Here is a 21,338-nt window from a genome sequence, read left to right on the forward strand (position 1 = left end):
CAGAGGAACTGGATGTTTTGTTTGATAGTCTTTATGCTCCTCAACGGCATATAAATGTTCAAATCGTACCAGTTACACCATCACATTCAACTACTGTGGAGACTCAATCATGTCTTTTTGATGAAGATACAAAACCAACTGATTCACCCGTTGCTTCTTCATCCTCCCTTCCTCCTCCAGATACAGATAATCTTGAACCAATTCAAGATTTATCAGTTGATACAACTCCAGTTGTTTCTCCAGATACTCAATTGAATCCATTAGATGATGTTACATCAGATCAAACGGATCAAGGTTCAATGTCAACAACGGTTGATGTTTCAATGGATACCACTGATGTACAACCTCTTCCACATAACAATCAATGGACTAAAAGTCATCCAATTGATCTTATCATTGGTGATGCATATGCTCCAATCTCAACTCGAAGGGCGACTCGGAATATGTGTTTATACACTGCCTTTCTTTTCGCTTATCTCTACTCCGACTCAAGTAATATTCAACACTTCTGTAATACGATATTTTCTTTGAAGCCACAAGTCATCTTCATCTTTGTTGATGTGTTTCCTCCACATAAACTCATACCAGTTTCTTTCACTTGTTGGAAGCAACCGTGAACCTATATAAGTAAATCTTTTACTCCTTGGTGTTTCGTTAATGCGGAAGATCTTGTAAGCAATCTCCTCGATGAATGTGTTTCGTAAAGTAATGAAATCGTGTTCAACTCCCAATAACAATCTTTGTTCCCGATTCTTAAAGAATATACCATGGCTATATTTGAATCTGAAATTCACTGTTTCACTTGATGTAGATGTACCAGAAGTTGAGCTTTCATTAGCATTTGTTGGATTTGAACTCGATGAAGGTGAAGAATTTGATGAATGATCAGTAGGATTTTTCGCATCATCAGTTGGAACATTATCATCTTTAATATGATCAAAGATATCATCATCATTTAGATTAACATAAATATTATCTTCATCGTTATCAGAAGACTCCATTTCATCATCACTTTCAGTTACTGGATCAGGATACACTTCATCTACAATCTCTACATTTTCTGGGATTGAAGATACTGAAGATAATTTTCTTAGAATGACAAACCCATCATCATCTGTTTCTTCAAGATAGAAATCACTTAAGTTTAAATCCTCATCTACCGGTCCACTTTCAGCCTCTGCATGCACAATTGGAATTATAACTTGCTCAGGCTCCTTATCTTCAACTTCATCATTAGTAGAAACCATTTCTGATTCCATCTGAACCTGTTGAGCTTGAGAAGCTGATGAAGACCTCACACCACCACCCTTAGTTGAAATGTTCATCGTTAGATAATCTCCATCTACTCCTATCTCCCCCTCATGACTATTCTGAGGATCAGAATCGTCATGCTCATTATCACAGTGAGGACTTATTGGAGAAGAGCAGGAAGTAAGTGGATATCGTACTCTAGTGCAAAACAATGCTTGAAGCAACGTGTGTCGAAGAACATCAAGATTAACTCGAGAAAACATACGACTAAAATATTCTTGCTCTAAAGCATCATAGAAATTTGGTGAATGCGAGGGTGATGGTGGTAAAGTGACAATAGGAACAGCAACAGTAGCATCTGTTGGAGGCGATGTCAGTAGAAGTGTTTGATTTGCCGTGAGGGCAGGTAAGGATATATGTACGGTATTATACTTATATGTAGGGTTGTACATACTACTAGTCAGATTCGTGATATCCCCTTCTGATGGAGGTTGGGCAACAACCGGAGTTGTCATCGGTGAAGTTTCTTTCGAAGCATCCACCTCCATGACTCTAGTCTCATGGGACTCCGAAAAAGTAGTAGAACTACCCGTCTATTTTAATCTCACAGAGATATTGCTATCTCCGACTCCTGAAATCATTGATATACCATGAAGTGGTACATCTCTTTCAGTTAACGACTATTCCTCCAGACCCAGAGATTCAGAATCTAGAAGAGAATTGGTTTGAACCAATAGATCACTTTCATGAACCAAGGGATCAGTCTGCTGGAAGTCTGATAAATATCCCGAAGGATTGTCATGTTGACTCGTTTCCATGGGACGCGGCAGATCTCCCTCATCAAGATAAGTCGGACCTCGAGACCCTTTTCAAGACTTTTCGGCTCCCCTTCGGCCATTCTGGACTTCAATGATTGAGTTTCCTCAATCGATTGAGTCAACGCAGACTTTACTGCAGAGGAAGACTTTACTTCCTTAGATGCTGAAGCATATTTCTGTGTAAGATTTATTATTAAGTCCTGTTTAGATTGGATGGGCTTAATGGTCTTTTTACCATCCTTGCGTTTAGCTCTCTTGCCTACAGAAGCTTGCGCTTCATTTAGCGTAGGGCTTACTGTTATTTTTGGATGTGATACGGAGATGGGTGAAGGTGACCTAATTGGCTCTAGGTCTTGATCCGTATCACGAACGGTTGGAGTAACTGTTTGGCAGACGATGGGTTTCGAAGTCCTAGATCTAGTTACTCGTTGGGTTGGCGGAGTCTGAATCATCTCATTAGGTATAAATTGAGTTCTCTTAGGAGAATGTTCAGGAGATGACTCAGTTGCTAAAGAATCAGTGTCACTGCTCACTTCGGGTGTTGTTGAAAGAGTTGGTTCAATATTAGGTGAACTAGGCTCCCTGATCCTCACGGGTTGAGCTTGGTGTGCCGCCCTAGAACATTTAAGGTTCACCCTAAGTGGAGGATTAGCTGGCCCGGGTGGTTGTACTACAGGTTCCTCTACAACCTCTGGGGCTGGAACCGCGGCGGGTTCAACTTATTCTTGTTGTGCCGGGTTCGAAAGAGGTATTCCTACAGCCTCAAAATAAGAACGCATTCGAACGTCTTGGGGTGTAGCTAGCCCCACAAGCCAATTTGGAATCGGCGCAGTGAATTGATTGTCGGATACCATTGGGGTATTCATCTTTAACTCCCCAAATCTTTTCATCTGTAATTCATGTTTACCTGGAACAAATATATTTGCATTTCTGCAAGCAGTGATAGCATCATGGATAAAGATACAGAAAAACCTTTCACAAGGGATGTATGAACCCCTTGGCTTATCAACTTGTGCCTGAACCAAATCCTATAGTAGTTCTGCATAATTCAGAGTCTCTACTCTTGTGAAAGAGTAGAACAATCTCAGCATTGGCACAGTTAGGCTGTCGGATCCACTCCTGGTCATCAGCAAGCATTTGTTGATGATTGAGAAGATCACACACCACCTTGAGTGCAGGTATTTCTTCTGAAACTTAGCTGGTGGAACATTGTTTGCTCTAACATACAAGATCAAAGATTGGTGACATCATCTGCCGAGTAGCAGGGAAAGCATGAGCATTCTGTACAAGAGGAAGCCTAAAGATCCTCCTAAAATCAGCCTTAGTGATACTCCTCCTCCCTTGAACTCCTCTTAGCTTAAACTCAAATCGAGCTTGTGTACCCTCTAGATTTGCAGCAGTAGGTTGTGTAGCCTCCACAAATCTAATGGTTCTATTGAGTAGTTCCAGATCTATCACAGGTACACTGATAGTTGAGCTTAGAGCAAGCCATAGTGTATACCTCTCTAGTATTGCAGTCCAGTAATTGCAAGAAATGTTGGTTTCAGAGTTGATGAAGTGATTGTTCGCCATTTAGCTGTATGAATAAGAAATAGAAAACCACAAGATATTCAACATAAAGTACATATCTCTATTCTTATTTGCCTTTGACATCCTTTGTATTTTTCAAATTTTATAATTTGTATGGTTTTTCTAAGTTAGAAACATCATTTATTCCAAATATGAACAAGTAATTTACAAACATGACATTCATATGATATTCATCACATTATAAAGCCATCATGCAAAGTCAATTATATAACATAAAGAATCAGAACAACACTTAGTCAATTTTATGCACAAATTAAGCAGATTCGGTAGTCATGAAAACTTGAGATTCTGTAACCAAATAAGCTTGAGTTTTCATACCAAAGACTTAAATGAAGCATGCAAGATTTATCAAGTTGAAAATCTCAAATTTTTAAAGTACCAAATAGCAGACTCGGTATAATGCCAAGAACAGATTCAGTATCTTCAAAAATCACATATTATCACCCAAACATGCATATTCAGTCTTATATCATGTAAAAACATAGTCACAATCAATTAACAACTCAAACAAATCAGGAAAACATGTTAATTACTTGAACAGACTCGGTACTGAAGCAAGAACACACTCGGTATGTACAGAATCTATCAAATACTCAATTAAACATGTAATCAAACTCGGTTAATTGATAGATCAACTAATTTAACATGGCTTTGAAAAGATTTCATGATAATCAACCAAATCAGATGAGTTTAATCAAAGAATTAAGAAATACGACTCAGATTCGGTATAAGCAACATTTTTCAAAATTAAGTGTCACAATCATGTTATTTGCTTGATTTTCTGGTTTATAAATGTTCGATTATCTCAGATCTACAACATGTGATACTTAAATTCAATTAAAACAAGAATATACCAAAGATTTGAAGATACAGAGAGACGGATTCGGTAGATTAGGCAGACTCGGTAGTTTAGATTAGATTCGGTATGCAATTAGGTAAAAGTAAAAGAAAGTTTGACTTTGACCCTGCTATTTATAGATACCAAATGTTTTGAAGACATGGGCTTTACTGAATGGGCCTTAAGTACCGAATGCAGTCCATTTTCATTTTTAGACACAATGCCCTTCAAACTTTGACAAATCTTTATCAAAAATCATTCAAGATTATCAAATTTTTGATGAAAAACATTTCTGAGACAATTGTTGAAGATTTTGAACTTACCGAATCTGTACTGTTGGTTGTCAGATTCGGTATAATGCTAAAATTAGCATTTATTCATTAAAATTCAAACCTTTTTGGATTTTATCTTTTCCAATTTTTATGAATTTTATCAAAACAAGATTTGTACTTAGAAAATTTTGAATTATATTCAAAGTACAAATCTTCAGTGATACCAATTGTTAAAACAGGTTGCATACTGAGATGTATACAAGTCTTAGTGAATTATTTCAGATAAAACAAGGAATTTATAAAATTCACTATTGAAAAACAGTTTTCTTTTCATTTTCTCCCTATTTCTCCCCCTCAAAATGTGATATACAAGAAAGTAAATTACCATTTTGATATATTCTCAAGAAAATGAGTTAACTCCCCCTTGAAATATAATATCAATGATTTACCTCCCCCTTTCGTAACCATTGAAATTTAATCCCAGGAAATTAACAAAATTCTAAAAGTAAGGCTCCCCCTTGAAAGATGTTATCTAAAGCATAAGAAGTAGTTGCTCCCCTAGAATGTATCTACTCCCCCTAAACACAAGATCCTAAGTATAAGTCCCAACAGATCTAAGGAATGTCAAGCACTATACTCTACCATGCCAATTTCTTTGATCAAGAACTTTAGCCTAAGTTCATCTAAGGGCTTAGTGAACATGTCAGCATTGCACTTTGGTAGGCACAAAGTATAACTTTACATCCCCTTTTTATACATGGTCCTTAATGAAATGATAACGAATATCAATTTGTTTAGTCGTAGAATGCTGGACCGGGTTGCTTGTAATTGCTCGTAATTAACTATATCAATTAATAATTAATTCGAAATAATCGTTTTCAGCATCCGAATTCAAAACGTATATAAGGTTCATAATCAGTGACACTCACTTCATCTCTAGTAGACAACGTTCATTAACTTCTCATTCGGGTTAGTAGTATCATCATGAAGCGAAAGCGTGGAAATAAGGGAAAATCTAAAAAAATCCCTAAACTAGGAACAACAGTCGCCGAACCAAACACTGATAATATAAGTAGCGAAGATGTATCTGGTCCAGATAATGTTGAGAAAGATGAGACAAACTCAAAAATGGAAGTTGAAACGCCGCCATCAGTAACTGAACAACCTGAAAAACCACCAGCTGTTAGTGTACCTGTAGTTGATAAGCCAGTAGGGAGATTGGTTTACAATCGGGTCAAACTGAAGATCAAACCTTTAAAACCTTTAGAACCTCAGGTCAATGCCACAGATGTGCATTTGCAGAGTGATACAAATAAAAGTAGCCAGCAGGATATTGGTTTAATTAACAAACAAGAAGTTAGTGAGAAAGTAGAAGAAAAAGGCGATCTCGGTGCCTGAAACCAGCGTAGATGTTTCAACGACCCAACCCAAAAAGACTGGGAACATTTTAATAAAATCATTAAAGAGTTTTAGCTCAAGTTTGAGTCCTTGTAGTAGCAACCCTGCAGTGCCTCATACAGAGAGAATTAATCAAAAAGAGCCCGAGTCAGTTTCTCGAGAATCTGTCTACAACATGCAAGAACTTATTGCTTCCCTTGAGGTTATTAAGAAGATTATGAAAATGGATGCATCAGAGCCTTTTAATTTTCCAGTGGACCCTGTTGTTCTTGGAATACTTGACTACTTTGATTTGATTAAAACACCAATGGATTTCGGGACCATATGTAGCAACCTTGAAAGTGGTATTAAGTATAAGAATTCAGAGGATGTGTACAAAGATGTGCAATATATCTGGGAGAATTGCTACAAGTACAACAAAAAAGGTGATTACATTCTTGAGCTCTTGAAACGTGTGAAGAAGAATTTCATGAAGTATTGGACTGCTGTAGGGTTGTATAGCGACCAACAGCCAGATGGAAACTTATATAGTCTTGGGAAATCGTCCACGAAGAGTGGGCATCTAAAACACAAGTCTAAAAAACATCATGGAGTAAAGGCCCACAAGGATGATTTTATGTGTGCAATATGCATCATGATGCTGCGTAGGCAGGAGCGTGAGAAAACTATGAACCCTGCCGATGATTAGACCAAAATGAGTGCTAGTATGGTCCAACAGGTTAAGTTTGATGGAACATCTAATGGTGGTGATACATCGTCTAGTTCTGAAAATTCACAAAATGAAGATGTGAATACTGAAATGAGTTGAAAAGGTGCAAGATCATAAAAGTAAATGCTGAAGTCAACATGAAATTTCTCAAAAAGCTCAATGTTGATTGGCTTCCTTATGGAACCATTGTTCGATCAACCAAAGAAATTGACAGGTTGACTATTCATGAGCTTGTTGGAGTTCTTATGCATTACCAACCTGAAGTGTCTAAACTTCAAGAAGGAAGGAAAGAGTCATCTACAAGTGATCCTCTTGCTCTCATTGCCAAAAAGAAGAGCAAATCATTTATGACTTCCAAAAGCTTGTCTAAGAAAGTGCTTGTTGAAGATTCAACTGATTCTGAAGAGTTGAATCTATCTGAAGTTGATGATTCTCACCTTGAATTAGTCAAGATGGCAGCCATGTTCACAAAAGCCTTGAACAAATACAAGTTCAAAGGTAAATCAAGCAATCAACGCAAGAATTCATCATCTTCCTCGTACTACAAGAAAGCTAATCTATCAAAACGAGTTTGAGTTCGGTTAAGAGATGAACTCGAACGAAATCTCCACAAATTTGTTGTTGATCGATGATGATAAGGATATATGAAGGAGATTCAGTATACTTGATTTATTTGTTATTTTTTTATTACTCCTTTCTCGGGGTTCTAACAATCTCCCCCCAGGAGTGAGACGGGTTTCCAAAAACTAACTCCCTAGTAAACATACAACATTACAAGGAAAGAATCAACTATTGCTAACTAACTCCCCCCGAATGATGTACGACCGTTGATGAAGATCTTGAATCTTCAAATCTTGATATCATTGTTCTTTCAACGGTCTTTGAGTTTGCACAACGGAATGCACAAGGTAGACATTCGTCATTGCATCACTTCATGTTGATGAAGAATACCTCGAAATCTTAGAATCTCCCCTTTCAAAGTACTTGGGCTTTCCTACGTGAACTAAGAACGATCTTGAAACAAGCATCTTCTAACTTAGCACGATTATCGGAAAATTGCTAAAGTTCGGGCTTTTGTCTAAACCCCAATGGAGAAAGATCTTCTTCGAAATCACATAGCTCCCCCCAACACTTGACTTGATTAGTAAGCTCGAAAAACTTAAGAAACTCCCCCTGCAATGTATGGGGCATACAGCCAATCAATTGTGTACTCATCACATCTTTGATAGCCTCAATTATTCATATATTGCTGGTATCAATATAGTTGGCTTTGATCGTTGCTCCTTCGAAGTTCCTTACGTCTCCAATACTCCCCCAAGGATGTGGAAGTTCTTTTTGTTTTCCTTTGCTCACTCGTCAAATAAGTAACGTTTTGACTTTGTCTCTTTGAAGTCCGAGTCCAATACCATACGTGTATTAAAGTCACACGCACATCAACCATATACATATCTCCCCCACAATGATGCTCGCATGAATATCGTATGAAATAAGAGCGTCATTGTATAAAATGGTTGACGTGCTTGGCAAATCTCCAAAATATCGTATAGAACGCGTATGAGAAAATCCATGTGAATTCGAGCCTCGAAAATAGTGAAAAAATACGCTTTGGAAGGCTAGATTCGGTAAAGGACTTGGCCTGAAAATTCTGTTAAAAGTCAGGGGCCAAAACTGTCAAATTTTGACTAAGATTCGGTAAGAGGACTGCCTTTACAAAAAAACTGAAACATGAAAGGGACTGAAACTGAAAATATCATAAAGTTTCATGCAGATTCTGTAATTGGACTGAGTTTAGCCTGTTGGGCTCATTCAGATTCGGTAGGCCCAATATAAGCTTGATTTGTGAATAAAACGTTGTTGGGCCAGAGATTCGATAAGAACCATGTGAGAATTCATTGGTCCAATAAAGAGTCCAATTAGATTCGGTAACAAGCATCGTAACAAATCGATGAATCCAATATACTGTGTAGCATACCGAATCATCATCATCAACAAGAAATACCGAATGTATACCGAATCATCAGTGAAACATATCAAATCAATAACCACCAATTACCGAATCAGATTCAAGTCCAAATACCGAATCATAATCGCAGCTAATACCGAATAAGAAGGAATTGAAATACTGAATCAGATTCAATAGAATCAACCGAATTTGCTCATCTTGTTACATGAGAACCGTCACCATCACAGCATGATCTTACGAAAATCAAAAAAAATCTATGCAGCAAATTAGTGCTTGACATTGATTGCAACGAGTTGCAAAAGCATCAACTAAACAATTTTGTGAAGTAATTTAATCCATAACAGCTTCAAATCACAGAATCAATGATGAACAGTTGACGTTCATGTGAAGAACACCAAAAATCTAAAATAGAATTAAATGAGTTTCAGGTTATGAATCCTTGATGAAATACACTTAGAATCATCCCAGGAAGCCTCGACATGCATCATTGGATCCAGAAACTCACTTATTCGTTCGAATCAAAAGTTTGACCAAAATTCCATAGCATTTAACTTCGAATCTGTGAAAGATGAGATGTTGTTCTAGATGATTTAAAGCATCACAAAGCTGGAGTAAGTAATCAGAAACATGAATTGATCTTCAATTTATACTGTGAAGAATCGAAAGATGCCAGAGAGCAAAACACTTAATGAAGAACTCTAACGATGACCTCGAATCAATTCACCTTGAAGAAGTTGATGTTAATCTGTGAGAGTTGATCACGAAGGTTAGGAATCTGATCGAGATCATTTTTCTAACATCAATTTGTAGAACGAAACATCAATTGAGAAAAGTCAAATTTGTAGCTTCATGAACATATAACTGGTACTGTAGCAGTAGATGAATCATGAATTTGAATTTCTGAGATAATTTGTGTATTGATTTTGTGATATGAATCTTAAATGATAATGAATTAGAATAAGTGTCGGTGTAAAGTGTTTTGGATAGTTATAAGATTCGGTAAATGAGATTCGGTATTTAATGAATCTCATTTAATTGTGTATGTGTGATGATGAGATTTGGTATCGAAAATTTTTTCGAAAAAATTTGAAGATCTTCATATCTTCGTGATGAAGATGATGAAGGTATGAAGGTTTGGTGTTGAAGGTTTGAAGGTGGAGGGAAAACATTCACGAATATTTATAGGATCACCATTCGGTTCATTGAATGTATGGCTCTGTTACCAAATGATAGGTCAGATCATGTTGAGATTAGAAGAAAATACAAGTTAGAATGAGATTCGGTAAGTGTGAAGGAGATTCGGTATTAGAGAGAATTAACAATATTTACATTCCACAGCTTCTAGAACTCAGTTACAATGCAATGGCTATCTAATTAGGACTACTTAGGTTCCTTATATAGCCATCTTCTAAGGAACCATCAATTAAGCTTATTTCACATTAATACTATACAACTTCGGGGTCCTAACAATCTCCCCCTTAGTGTTAAATGTGAACTTTTACAATATAATCCTATTAAAACATCTAAAGGAACTTTGTTCCTCTGAAGTGAACTTTGGATTTGAATCCCTTGAGATTCTCATATCTTCGTATATTCATTCTTGTCTTTAGACAACTTTTCAATCTTGTGAGAATGTATTTGACAATCTCATTATCTTCAGTTGAATAGCAGTTATTGATCAGTCTCCATCTCAAATATTTGAAAGCATACATCAACGTTCTGTCTGAGTATCTTCTGAAATCTGAGACTCTGATGAAGATCTTTGTATAGTGAGAATTGACAAACACAAACCCATAAGGACTGTCACTTACTTCAAGTAAGGACATATATCTTAGCTCTTCGATTACTTGATTTGGCGGTTTGATTCAGAGCTTTTTGTGTCCAGATTCTAACCCCATCTGAAAATCGTGAACGGACATCCATCTCATCAAGTCAAGAATAAATCTGTACCTTCATTGCAGTAGCATGATAAATTGTTGCAGATTCATTCAAGTTAATCAAGTAGTTGTAAATGAAAATAATGTCGTCCATCTTCAATCTATCAAAATCTGCTTCAGAGAATTGATAATCTTCATCATCCATTCTTGTTACCTGAAACAATGGCATCTTCACTCCATCCTTGTTAATCATCAAAATCTTATTTATGCTTTTGATCTCTGAATTTTACTGAACTTGAAGTTTCTCTTCATTCTTTAATCTATATTTATCACGAACACTTAGATAAGCTTTGAGATATTCTGGTTTCTTATGATATTTCCATGCACCCAGAACACTCATTGATTCAGAAAGGATAAGATCAGAATCACCATAGTTTCTATACGCTTGTTGTTCAATGAATGGCGAACGAAGAATCATCTTCTCTTCTTCCTCACTTAATTGGAAATCAGCATCACGCTCAAGAACAATCTCTGCAATTTGAAATGGAACATTCAGATCAGGAGGAGTCGTAGTATCTTCCTTACCATTAGAGAAAATCTCCTTCTCAAAGTGTATCCCAAATTCATCAGTTGGAGATGACAAGTTAACAAATTGATGATTATTGAATTCATTGGCGACACTCGACGACCCCTTCAAAATATCCTCAATATTATCGAAGTTTTGATTCTCCTCTTGAGCTGACTTATTCTCTACTTGATCAGCTGAATCCATAATCATAAGCATCCCTGAGTCACCCTCTCTCTGACCTTCTGATTCATCTAGAAAACTTTCACACCGAATTTCTTCAATTTCATCGCTTTCAAAATCAGATATATCAACAACATCTTGATCCTTATGTTGACTAGATGTACCAGCTTCATACGTTGATCTTTGAAAACCACTGGACCGATAACCACATTGTCTATTCTCCCCTCATGAAGATTGTCGGGATCGAAATCATCATGATCAGGCATGTGAATTGGTCCAGGTGACTTGCATGGAGAAAAAGGATATACTATCCTTGCTTGCTCAAGATAAATCATCATAGTCTCGCGAACTTCATCAAGATCAGTTCGGTTAGCAAACTCAGAAAGATATAGTTTTTCCACCTCATTGTCAGAGAGATATCTTAATCCATATCTATTCGAAATCCAAGAAGGTGACCCAGTTGGTGAAACAACGGCAGCAACTGTTGAAGGCGATGTCGGTGGAAGTGTTTGATTTGCCGTGAGGGCAGGTAAGGATATATGTACCGTATTATACTTATATGTAGGGCTGTACATACTACTAGTCAGATTCGTGATATCCCCTTTTGATGGAGGTTGGGCAACAACCGGAGTTGTCGTTGGCGAAGTTTCTTTCGAAGCATCCGCCTCCATGACTTTAGTCTCATGGGACTCTGACAAAATAGTAGAACTACACGTCGATTTTAATCTCACAGAGATTTTAATCAGTCTGCTGGAAGTCTGATAAATATCCCGAAGGATTGTCATGTTGACTCGTTTCCATGAGACGCGGCAGATCTCCCTCATCAAGATAAGCCGGACCTCGAGACCCTGTTGTACGTTGAGGTACAAGAGGATTTCCAGCCGATACGCAGGGTGCCTTTTCAAGACTTTTAGGCTCCACTTCGGCCGTTCTGGACTTCAATGATTGAGTTTCCTCAATCGATAGAGTCAACGTAGACTTTACTGCAGAGGAAGACTTTACTTCCTTAGATGCCGAAGCATCTTTCTGTGTAAGATTTATTATTAAGTCCTGTTTAGATTGGATGGGCTTAGTGGTCTTTTAACCATCCTTGCATTTAGCTCTCTTGCTTACCGAAGCTTGCGCTTCATTTAGCGTAGGGCTTACAGTTATTATTGGATGTGATGCAGAGATGGGTAAGGGTGACCTAATTGGCTCGAGGTCTTGATCCGTATCACCAACGGTTGGAGTAACTGTTTGGCAGATGATGGGTGTCGAAGTCCTAGATCTAGTTACTCATTGGGTTGGCAGAGTCTGAATCATCTCATCAGGTATAAATCGAGTTCTCTTAGGAGAATGTTCAGGAGATGACTCAGTTGCTGAAGAATCAGTGTCACTGCTCACTTCGGGTGTTGTTTAAAGAGTTTGTTCAATCTTAGGTGAACTAGGCTCCCTGATTCTCACGGGTTGAGCTTGGTGTGTTGCCCTAGAACATTTGAGGTTCACCATAAGTGGAGGATTAGCTGGCCCAGGTGGTTGTACTATAGGTTCCTCTACAACCTCGGGGGCTGGAACCGCGGCGGGTTCAACTTGTTCTTGTTGTGCCGGGTTCGGAAGAGGTATTCCTACAGCCTCAAAATAAGAACGCATTCGAATGTCTTGGGGTGCAGCTAGCCCCACAAGCCAATTTGGAATCGGCGCAGTGAATTGATTGTCAGATACCATTGGGGTATTCATCTTTAGCTCCCCAAATATTTTCATCTGTAATCCATGTGTACCTGGAACAAATATATTTGCATTTTTGCAAGCAGTGATAGCATCATGGATAAAGATACAGAAAAACCTTTCACAAGGGATGTATGAACCCCTTGGCTTATCAACTTGTGCCTGAACCAAATCCCATAGTAGTTATGCATAATCAGGAGTTTCTACTTTTGTGAAAGAGTAGAACAATCTCAGCATTGGCATAGTTATGCTGTCGGATCCACTCCTGGTCATCAGCAAGCATCTGTTGACGATTGAGAAGATCACATAACACCTTGAGTGCAGATATTTCTTCTGAAACTTAGCCGGTGGAACATTGTTTGTTCCAACATAACCAAGATCAAAGATTGATGACATCATCTGCATAGTAGCAGGGAAAGCAGGAGCATTCTATACAAGAGGAAGCCTAAAGATCCTCCTAAAATCAGCCTTAGTGATACTCCTCCTCCCTTGAACTCCTCTTAGCTCAAACTCAAATCGAGCTTGTGTACCCTCTCGATTTGTAGCAATAGGTTATGTTGCCTCCACAAACCTAATGGTTCTATTGAGTAGTTCTAGATCTGTCACAGGTACACTGACAGTTGAGCTTAGAGCAGGCCATAGTGTATGCCTCTCTAGTATTGCAGTTCAGTAATTACAAGGAATGTTGGTTTCAGAGTTGATGAAGTAATTGTTCGCCATTTAGTTGTATGAATAAGAAATAGAAGACCACAAGATATTCAACATAAAGCACATATCTCTATTCTTATTTGCCTTTGACATCCTTTGTATTTTTCAAATTTTATAATTTTTATGGTTTTTCTAAGTTAAAAACATCATTTATTCCAAATATGACCAAGTAATTGACAAACATGACATTCATATGATATTCATCACAGTATAAAGTCATCATGCAAAGTCATTTATATAACACAAAGTATCAGAACAACACTTAGTCAATTTTAAGCACAAATCAAGCAGATTCGGTAGTCATGAAAACTTGAGATTCTGTAACCAAATAAGCTTGAGTTTTCATACCAAAGACTTAAATAAAGCATGTGATAATGCTAAAAACGAACATATATTTCATAGCATTATCCCTCAAGAAAGACAAGCTTTTAGTTGCAATTGTCCTATTTACAAGTGATATTCGTTTAAATAATAAAAGGTGAAGACAAAAGGCAGATTCAACGAATTGAAGACACAAATGATCAAAAAGCTAAAAAGTATAAAGTACAATCAAAGAGGTTCAAATTATTGATGAGAAACGTCAAAAATTACAAGAGTACAAGCCGTGAAACGCAAAGTACAAGATATCTACGCGTACGAAAGGACGTTCGAAAATCCGAAACTGGGACATAAACCGGGCATAAATGCGCGACGCAACGGACCTAAAATTATAAGTCAACTATGCACAAGAATAAAATATAATATATAAATAATTATATAAATTATTTATATATATATTTTATATATATATATATATATATATATATATATATATATATATATATATATATATATATATATATATATATATATATATATATATATATATATATATATATATATATATATATATATATATAATAAATATGTCGACAAAGCTAGGATCCAAAATTTGGTGAGCTGGAATCCGAAGCTCCGCACTCGCGGAGCTGTAAAGGGTAAAAACTCCGCACTCGCGGAGCTGCACAGTAAAATGTGGTCCTATAAAAGGCAACGAATTCTGCACGAAGAAAAGACATCTTTTTCTAATTCACTCTCTATCTCTCAATATATATATTTATATTTATAATTTATAATTTTAATTTTAATTTAATTTTAATAATAAGGGTATGTTAGCGAATGTTTTAAGTTTGTAAGTCGAAATTCTGTCCGTGTAACGCTACGCTATTATTAATCATTGTAAGGTATGTTCAACCTTTTTAAATTAATGTCTTGTAGCTAAGTTATTATTATGCTTATTTAATGCCGAAGTAATCGTGATGTTGGGCTAAATATAAAATTTGGGTAATTGGGCTTTGGACCATAATTGGGGTTTGGATAAAAGAACGACATTTATGGAAATTAGACTATGGGCTATTAATGGGTTTTATTTCATATTTAATTGCACTTTTAATTATCGCACTTTAATTTATTGTCATTTTAATTATCGTACTTTTTAATTATCGCAATTTTATTTATTGTCATTTTATTTATTGCACTTTTATTTATCGCACTTTAATTATTGTCATTTACTTTAAGCTTTAAATTAAGTATTTTATATATTTAATATTTTACATTAGGTTTTAACTGCGACTTAAGTTTTTAAATCGACAAACCGGTCATTAAACGGTAAAAACCCCTTTTATAATAATAATACTACTTATATTTATATTTATTTATATAAATATAGTTTTAAAAATATAGCGTTAAACTTGGCTAGTTCCCTGTGGACGAACCAGACTTACTAAAAATTACACTACTGTACGATTAGGTACACTGCCTATAAGTGTTGTAGCAAGGTTCAGGTATTTCCACTCTATAAATAAATAAATAACTTGTGTAAAATTGTATAGTATTTAATAGTATTTCGTAGTAAAATATAAGCTATTTCGTATACACCTCTACACACATCAAGTATTTTTGGCGCCGCTGCCGGGGAACAACACTTAACGCCGAAGCGAGACGCTATTAAAAAAAATAATTAGTTTTTAAGTTATTTTTAAAAATATATTTACATAAGTTTTTAAATATCATAAATATAAAAATATAAATAAATATATATATCTTTAAGTCTTTAAAAAAAAATATTTTTAGTTATAAAATACTAATAAGTAATTTTTATTCAAAATATAAGTTTTAGTTATATTATAAAATAGTTTCTATAAAATAAAAACAGAAAATTAAAAACAAAACAAAAAAGTAAAAAAAAAAAAAAACTGAACCTACACGAATTTGAACCTGCCATCATCTGAATCTGCATCATCCGCACTCGCGGAGATTTTCGGCAGCAGAATCCGCACTCGTGGAGCCGTCTGACACGCCTGACATGGTACGCATTAATTACACAGTTAGGGTTTATAATTAATTATAATTAATTAAGATTAGGGTTTTAATTTAGTTTAAGTAGTTTTAATTAATTATAAGTTTTAATTATTATTATTAATTATATAAATTAATACTTTTATAAAAATAATAATATAAAAATAATATTTTTATAAAAATAAGTAATTTTATCAATTTTTATTTCTTTTTATAAATTGTATATTTTAAAAATTATAATTCGTAATTTGTATATTTTTCGTTCATATTTAATTCGTAACTTAGTATTTTGCCGTAGTTCTTTTATATTTCTATATTTTTAGTTTTGCCTTAAAATCCCTTAAGTACTTTTTTCTTTAGATTAAGATTTAGGCGCTTTAGAATTTTACGACATCGCTTATCGCTTTAGTATTTTATAAGTTTTAGTGCCTTTTTAAGTTATTGCCGTTTTGGATATAGAATTCCTTTTAAGCTTTAATACATTTAGACGCAAGTTTTAATATTTAGTTTTTAGACTTTTAAGTTTCGACGCTCTACTTTCTTATTTTTATTTTTCGACATTTTTCGACGCGCTCTTTTTCTTTCTTATTTCTCGACGCTCTAGTTTTTAGGACATAGATTTTTATTTCAAAATTTCGACGAAAAATTATTTTAAGCGGTTAAATTGATAAACAACCAAAATTTTCTGGTTCGTAGTAATAGTTGGATTTGTTAGTGGCGAGTTGTGGCCTTCCGATTTAAAGGGTCCTGGCTACCTGCTGCATCTATTGGCTATTCGAAGCGTGGGCAAAATCAGAAAAGTCTATTAATTTGAATGCTTATATAATTATTATCTTTTATAACTAATAGGATATTCAGTGAATGCACCGAGCAAAACGTTCACCAACTTTCATACGTTCACCACATGTAACTAGATCAAGACATTTAGCCAATATTGTCGCCGTTGATTTTTCTTTAGAATCATCATCTAGTCGAACAAGTATTCCAATTCAAATTTCCGATAATCCATTTTTTGAAACCGACTTCACAATTGAGAATCCGGAGGATATTCAAGGACAATTCCAAGATCTTGAACCACTAATTATTCCTCCTGAACCACAAACCATTAAGTCAGAATCCTCTAGTGATTCAGATTCAACAAATCCAATCATGGAAAATCTGAAACCTCTAAGTAAGGAAGACCGAATGCGAGCTAAACGCACTGGCGAAGGTCACGCAATTACTCAACCAGACATTAATGCGCCAGATTATGAAATCAAAGGACAAATCCTACACATGGTAACTAATCAATGCCAATTTAGTGGTGCGCCGAAGGAAGATCCAAACGAACACCTTCGTACTTTTAATAGGATTTGTACTCTATTTAAAATCCGAAGTGGAGGATGAACAGATATATCTCATGTTATTTCCCTGAACTATAAAGGGAGAAGCCAAAGATTGGTTAGAATCATTACCTGAAGGGGCGATTGATACATGGGATGTTTTAGTTGAAAAATTTCTTAAACAATTCTTTCCGGCATCTAAAGCCGTAAGACTTCAAGGAGAAATTGTTACGTTCACACAGAAGCCAAATGAAACTCTATATGAAGCATGGACAAGATTTGGAAAGTTGTTAAGAGGATGTCCGCAACATGGTTTAGACACTTATTAAATAGTACAAATATTCTACCAAGGATGCGACATCACTACAAGGAAAGACATCGATATAGCAGCTGGTGGTTCCATTATGAAGAAAACCGCAACTGAAGCTTACAAAATTATTGATAACACTGCTTTCTACTCACATGAGTGGCATCAATAAAAAGATATCATTAGATCATCTAAAGCGGCTAGAGCCGATTCTAGCCATGATTTTGATTCCATTTCCGCAAAAATAGATGCTATCGAGAGACGAATGGAAAAGATGATTAAAGATATTGACTCAATACGAATTAGTTGTGAGCAGTGTTAAGGACCACACTTGACAAAAGATTGTCTCAGTATTGAACAAACAATGGAACAAAGAGAGAATATTTCATACATGAACCAAAGGCCTGGAAATAATTATCAGAATAATTATCAACCGCCAAGACCAATTTACAATCAAAACCAAAATTATAACCAAAATGTTCCATACAACAACCAACAAGGTCCTAGCAATCAACAAGTATCCAACAATACTTACAATCAGCAAAGACCTATTTTTCAAAATAAACCACCACAAACCGATGATAAAAAGCCAAATTTTGAAGATATGATGTCGAAGCTAGTTGAATCTCAAACTCAATTTTTCACATCTCAGAAACAAACTAATGAACAAAATGCTCAAGCATTTAGATATCAACAAGCTTCTATTCAAAATCTGGAACAAGAAGTGAGCAACAAAGCAAGGTTGATAGGTGAAAGAAAACCGGGAAGTCTACCTAGCGATACAAATGCTAACCCCCGGAATGAAACAGCTAAAGCCATTACCACAAGAAGTGGTATTACACTTAAACCACCTGAAATACCTATAATTTCTGATGACGCTCTTCCTACTCCACAAGAACCACAATCTGAACAAGATAAGGAAAAAGAACCGGTAGTCGAAAAGGTTAATGAAGATAACACAGTTAAGGCAAAACCTTATGTTAAGCCATACCAACCACCACTTCCTTACCCGAGTAAAATGAGAAAAGAGAGACTTGAAGTCGAGCAATCTAAATTCTTGGATATGTTTAAACAAATAAATGTAAATCTTCCTTTCATTGATGTGATTTCAGGAATGCCTAGATATGCTAAATTCTTAAAAGATCTAATCACAAATAGAAAGAAAATGGAAGAACTCTCGGCTGTTACTATGAATGCTAATTGTTCTGCAGTGTTGTTGAATAAGATACCAGAAAAATTATCTGATCCAGGAAGTTTCACAATTCCATATTTTCTGGGTAGTCTTAGTTTAATAGAAGCATTGGCAGATTTAGGTGCTAGTATAAATCTAATGTTGTATTCACTATACGCTAAACTAGACCTTGGAGAATTGAAACCAACACAAATAAGTATACAACTAGCTGATCGATCAGTAAAATATCCTAGAGGGATAATGGAGAACATGCTAGTTAAAGTTGGTACTTTAGTATTTCCAGTAGATTTTGTTATTCTAGACATGGAAGAAGATTCTTGAGTTCCTCTCATATTAGGAAGACCATTCTTAAACACGGCTAAAGCAATAATAGATGTGTTTGGTAAGAAACTGACCCTAAGTATAGAGGATGAGAGTGTTACCTTTTCTGTGGATAGAGCCATGCAACAACCGCAATCTGCAGATGATACATGTTATTATATTCAAACTATAGATTCACATGCAGAATTGTTAGAAGAATTTCTAGAATTGCAAGGAATAGGAGAATGTTCTTTAGGAGAAGGAACTAAACCAATTGATGAAACTGAAATGTTAGCTACACTTATGGCTAATGGATATGAACCAACAATAGAAGAACTTCAAATGCTAAAAGAGGAAGACAGATATGGATATAAATCATCGATAGAAGAACCACCGACATTAGAGTTAAAGCCACTTCCAAACCATTTGGAATACGCTTATTTACAAGGTGAATCTGAATTACCTGTAATAATATCGTCTTCTCTTACGGAAAATGAAAAATCTCAACTCATTTCTGTGCTAAAAGCTCATAAACCAGCTATTACATGGAAAATTCATGATATTAAAGGAATAAGTCCTTCGTATTGCACACATAAAATCTTTATGGAAGAAGGTCATAAAATGTATGTGCAACGCCAACGAAGACTAAATCCTAATATGCAAGATGTTGTTAAGAAAGAAATTATTAAACTGCTAGATGCAGGTTTAATTTATCCAATTTTTGATAATCCATGGGTACGCCCAGTTCAATGCGTACCTAAGAAGGGTGGCATGACTGTCATCACAAATGAAAAAGATGAGCTTATTCCTACTAGGACTGTAACAGGATGATGTATTTGTATTGATTATAGAAAATTAAATGACGCCACCAGAAAAGATCACTTTCCCTTACCTTTCATTGATCAAATGTTGGAAAGATTAGCCGGAAATAGTTACTATTGTTTTCTAGATGGTTTTTTCGGATATTTTCACATTCCAATAGCACTCGAGGATCAAGAGAAAACTACATTCACGTGCCCTTATGGTACTTTTGCTTACAAACGCATGCCATTTGGACTTTGCAACGCCCCTGCAACCTTTCAAAGGTGCATGATGGCAATTTTTCACGACATGATAGAAGAATGCATGGAAGTTTTCACGGATGACTTTTCAGTCTTCGGTGATACTTTTGAATCATGTCTAGTTAATCTTGAACGAATGCTTATTAGATGCGAACAATCAAATCTAGTACTAAATTGGGAGAAATGCCATTTCATGGTTAAAGAAGGCATCGTTCTTGGTCATAAAATCTCAAAGGAAGGAATTGAAGTGGATAGAGCTAAAGTAGATGTAATTGCTAAATTTACACATCCCACCAATGTTAGAGGTGTTAGGAGTTTTCTAGGGCATGCCGGTTTTTATCGACGTTTCATAAAAGATTTTTCTAAAATTGCCACTCCTATGAATAAACTCCTAGAAAAAGATGCTCCATTCATCTTTTCAGATGAATGCATCAAATCTTTTAATATTCTTAAAGAAAAACTCACTAATGCGCCGATCATGATAACTCCAAATTGGAATCTACCGTTTGAACTTATGTGCGATGCAAGTGATTTTGCAATGGGAGCCGTTTTAGGACAAAGGATTGAAAAACGATTTCAACCTATTTATTGCGCTAGTAAGACGTTACAAGGAGCACAAACAAATTACACAACTACTGAAAAAGAACTCCTTGCTATTTTCTTTGCTTTTGGCAAATTTCGTTCATATCTCGTTCTAGCTAAAACGGTAGTCTATACCGACCATTCTGCTCTTAGATACCAATTTTCAAAACAAGATGCCAAACAACGATTAATCCGTTGGATCTTACTCTTACAAGAGTTCGATATTGAAATCCGAGATAAAAAGGGAGCAGAAAATCTCGCCGCTGATCATCTTTCTCGTCTTGAAAATCCTGAATTAGAAGTTCTAAATGAATCAGCTATACAAGACAACTTTCCTGATGAATATCTATTGAAAATAGAT

At 35.7% G+C, this 21,338-nt stretch overlaps 1 protein-coding gene and 1 non-coding gene across 2 annotated transcripts; one reads left to right on the plus strand and one right to left on the minus strand.

The window, feature by feature from the left end:
• Positions 1 to 5,753: 5,753 nt before the first annotated feature.
• LOC139900192 (uncharacterized) lies at positions 5,754 to 6,855 on the plus strand. The gene is made up of 2 exons (XM_071882984.1): positions 5,754 to 6,159; positions 6,278 to 6,855. Exons 1-2 carry the CDS (start codon positions 5,754 to 5,756, stop codon positions 6,853 to 6,855), a joined length of 984 nt encoding a protein of 327 aa, XP_071739085.1.
• Positions 6,856 to 17,744: 10,889 nt separating this feature from the next.
• Positions 17,745 to 17,851, minus strand: LOC139903323 (small nucleolar RNA R71). The gene has a single exon (XR_011778150.1). It is a non-coding gene; the product is annotated as a small nucleolar RNA R71 (small nucleolar RNA).
• Positions 17,852 to 21,338: the final 3,487 nt, after the last annotated feature.

This window comes from Rutidosis leptorrhynchoides, chromosome 3 (assembly GCF_046630445.1).
Source record: "Rutidosis leptorrhynchoides isolate AG116_Rl617_1_P2 chromosome 3, CSIRO_AGI_Rlap_v1, whole genome shotgun sequence".
In the NCBI taxonomy this organism is placed as follows: domain Eukaryota; kingdom Viridiplantae; phylum Streptophyta; class Magnoliopsida; order Asterales; family Asteraceae; genus Rutidosis; species Rutidosis leptorrhynchoides.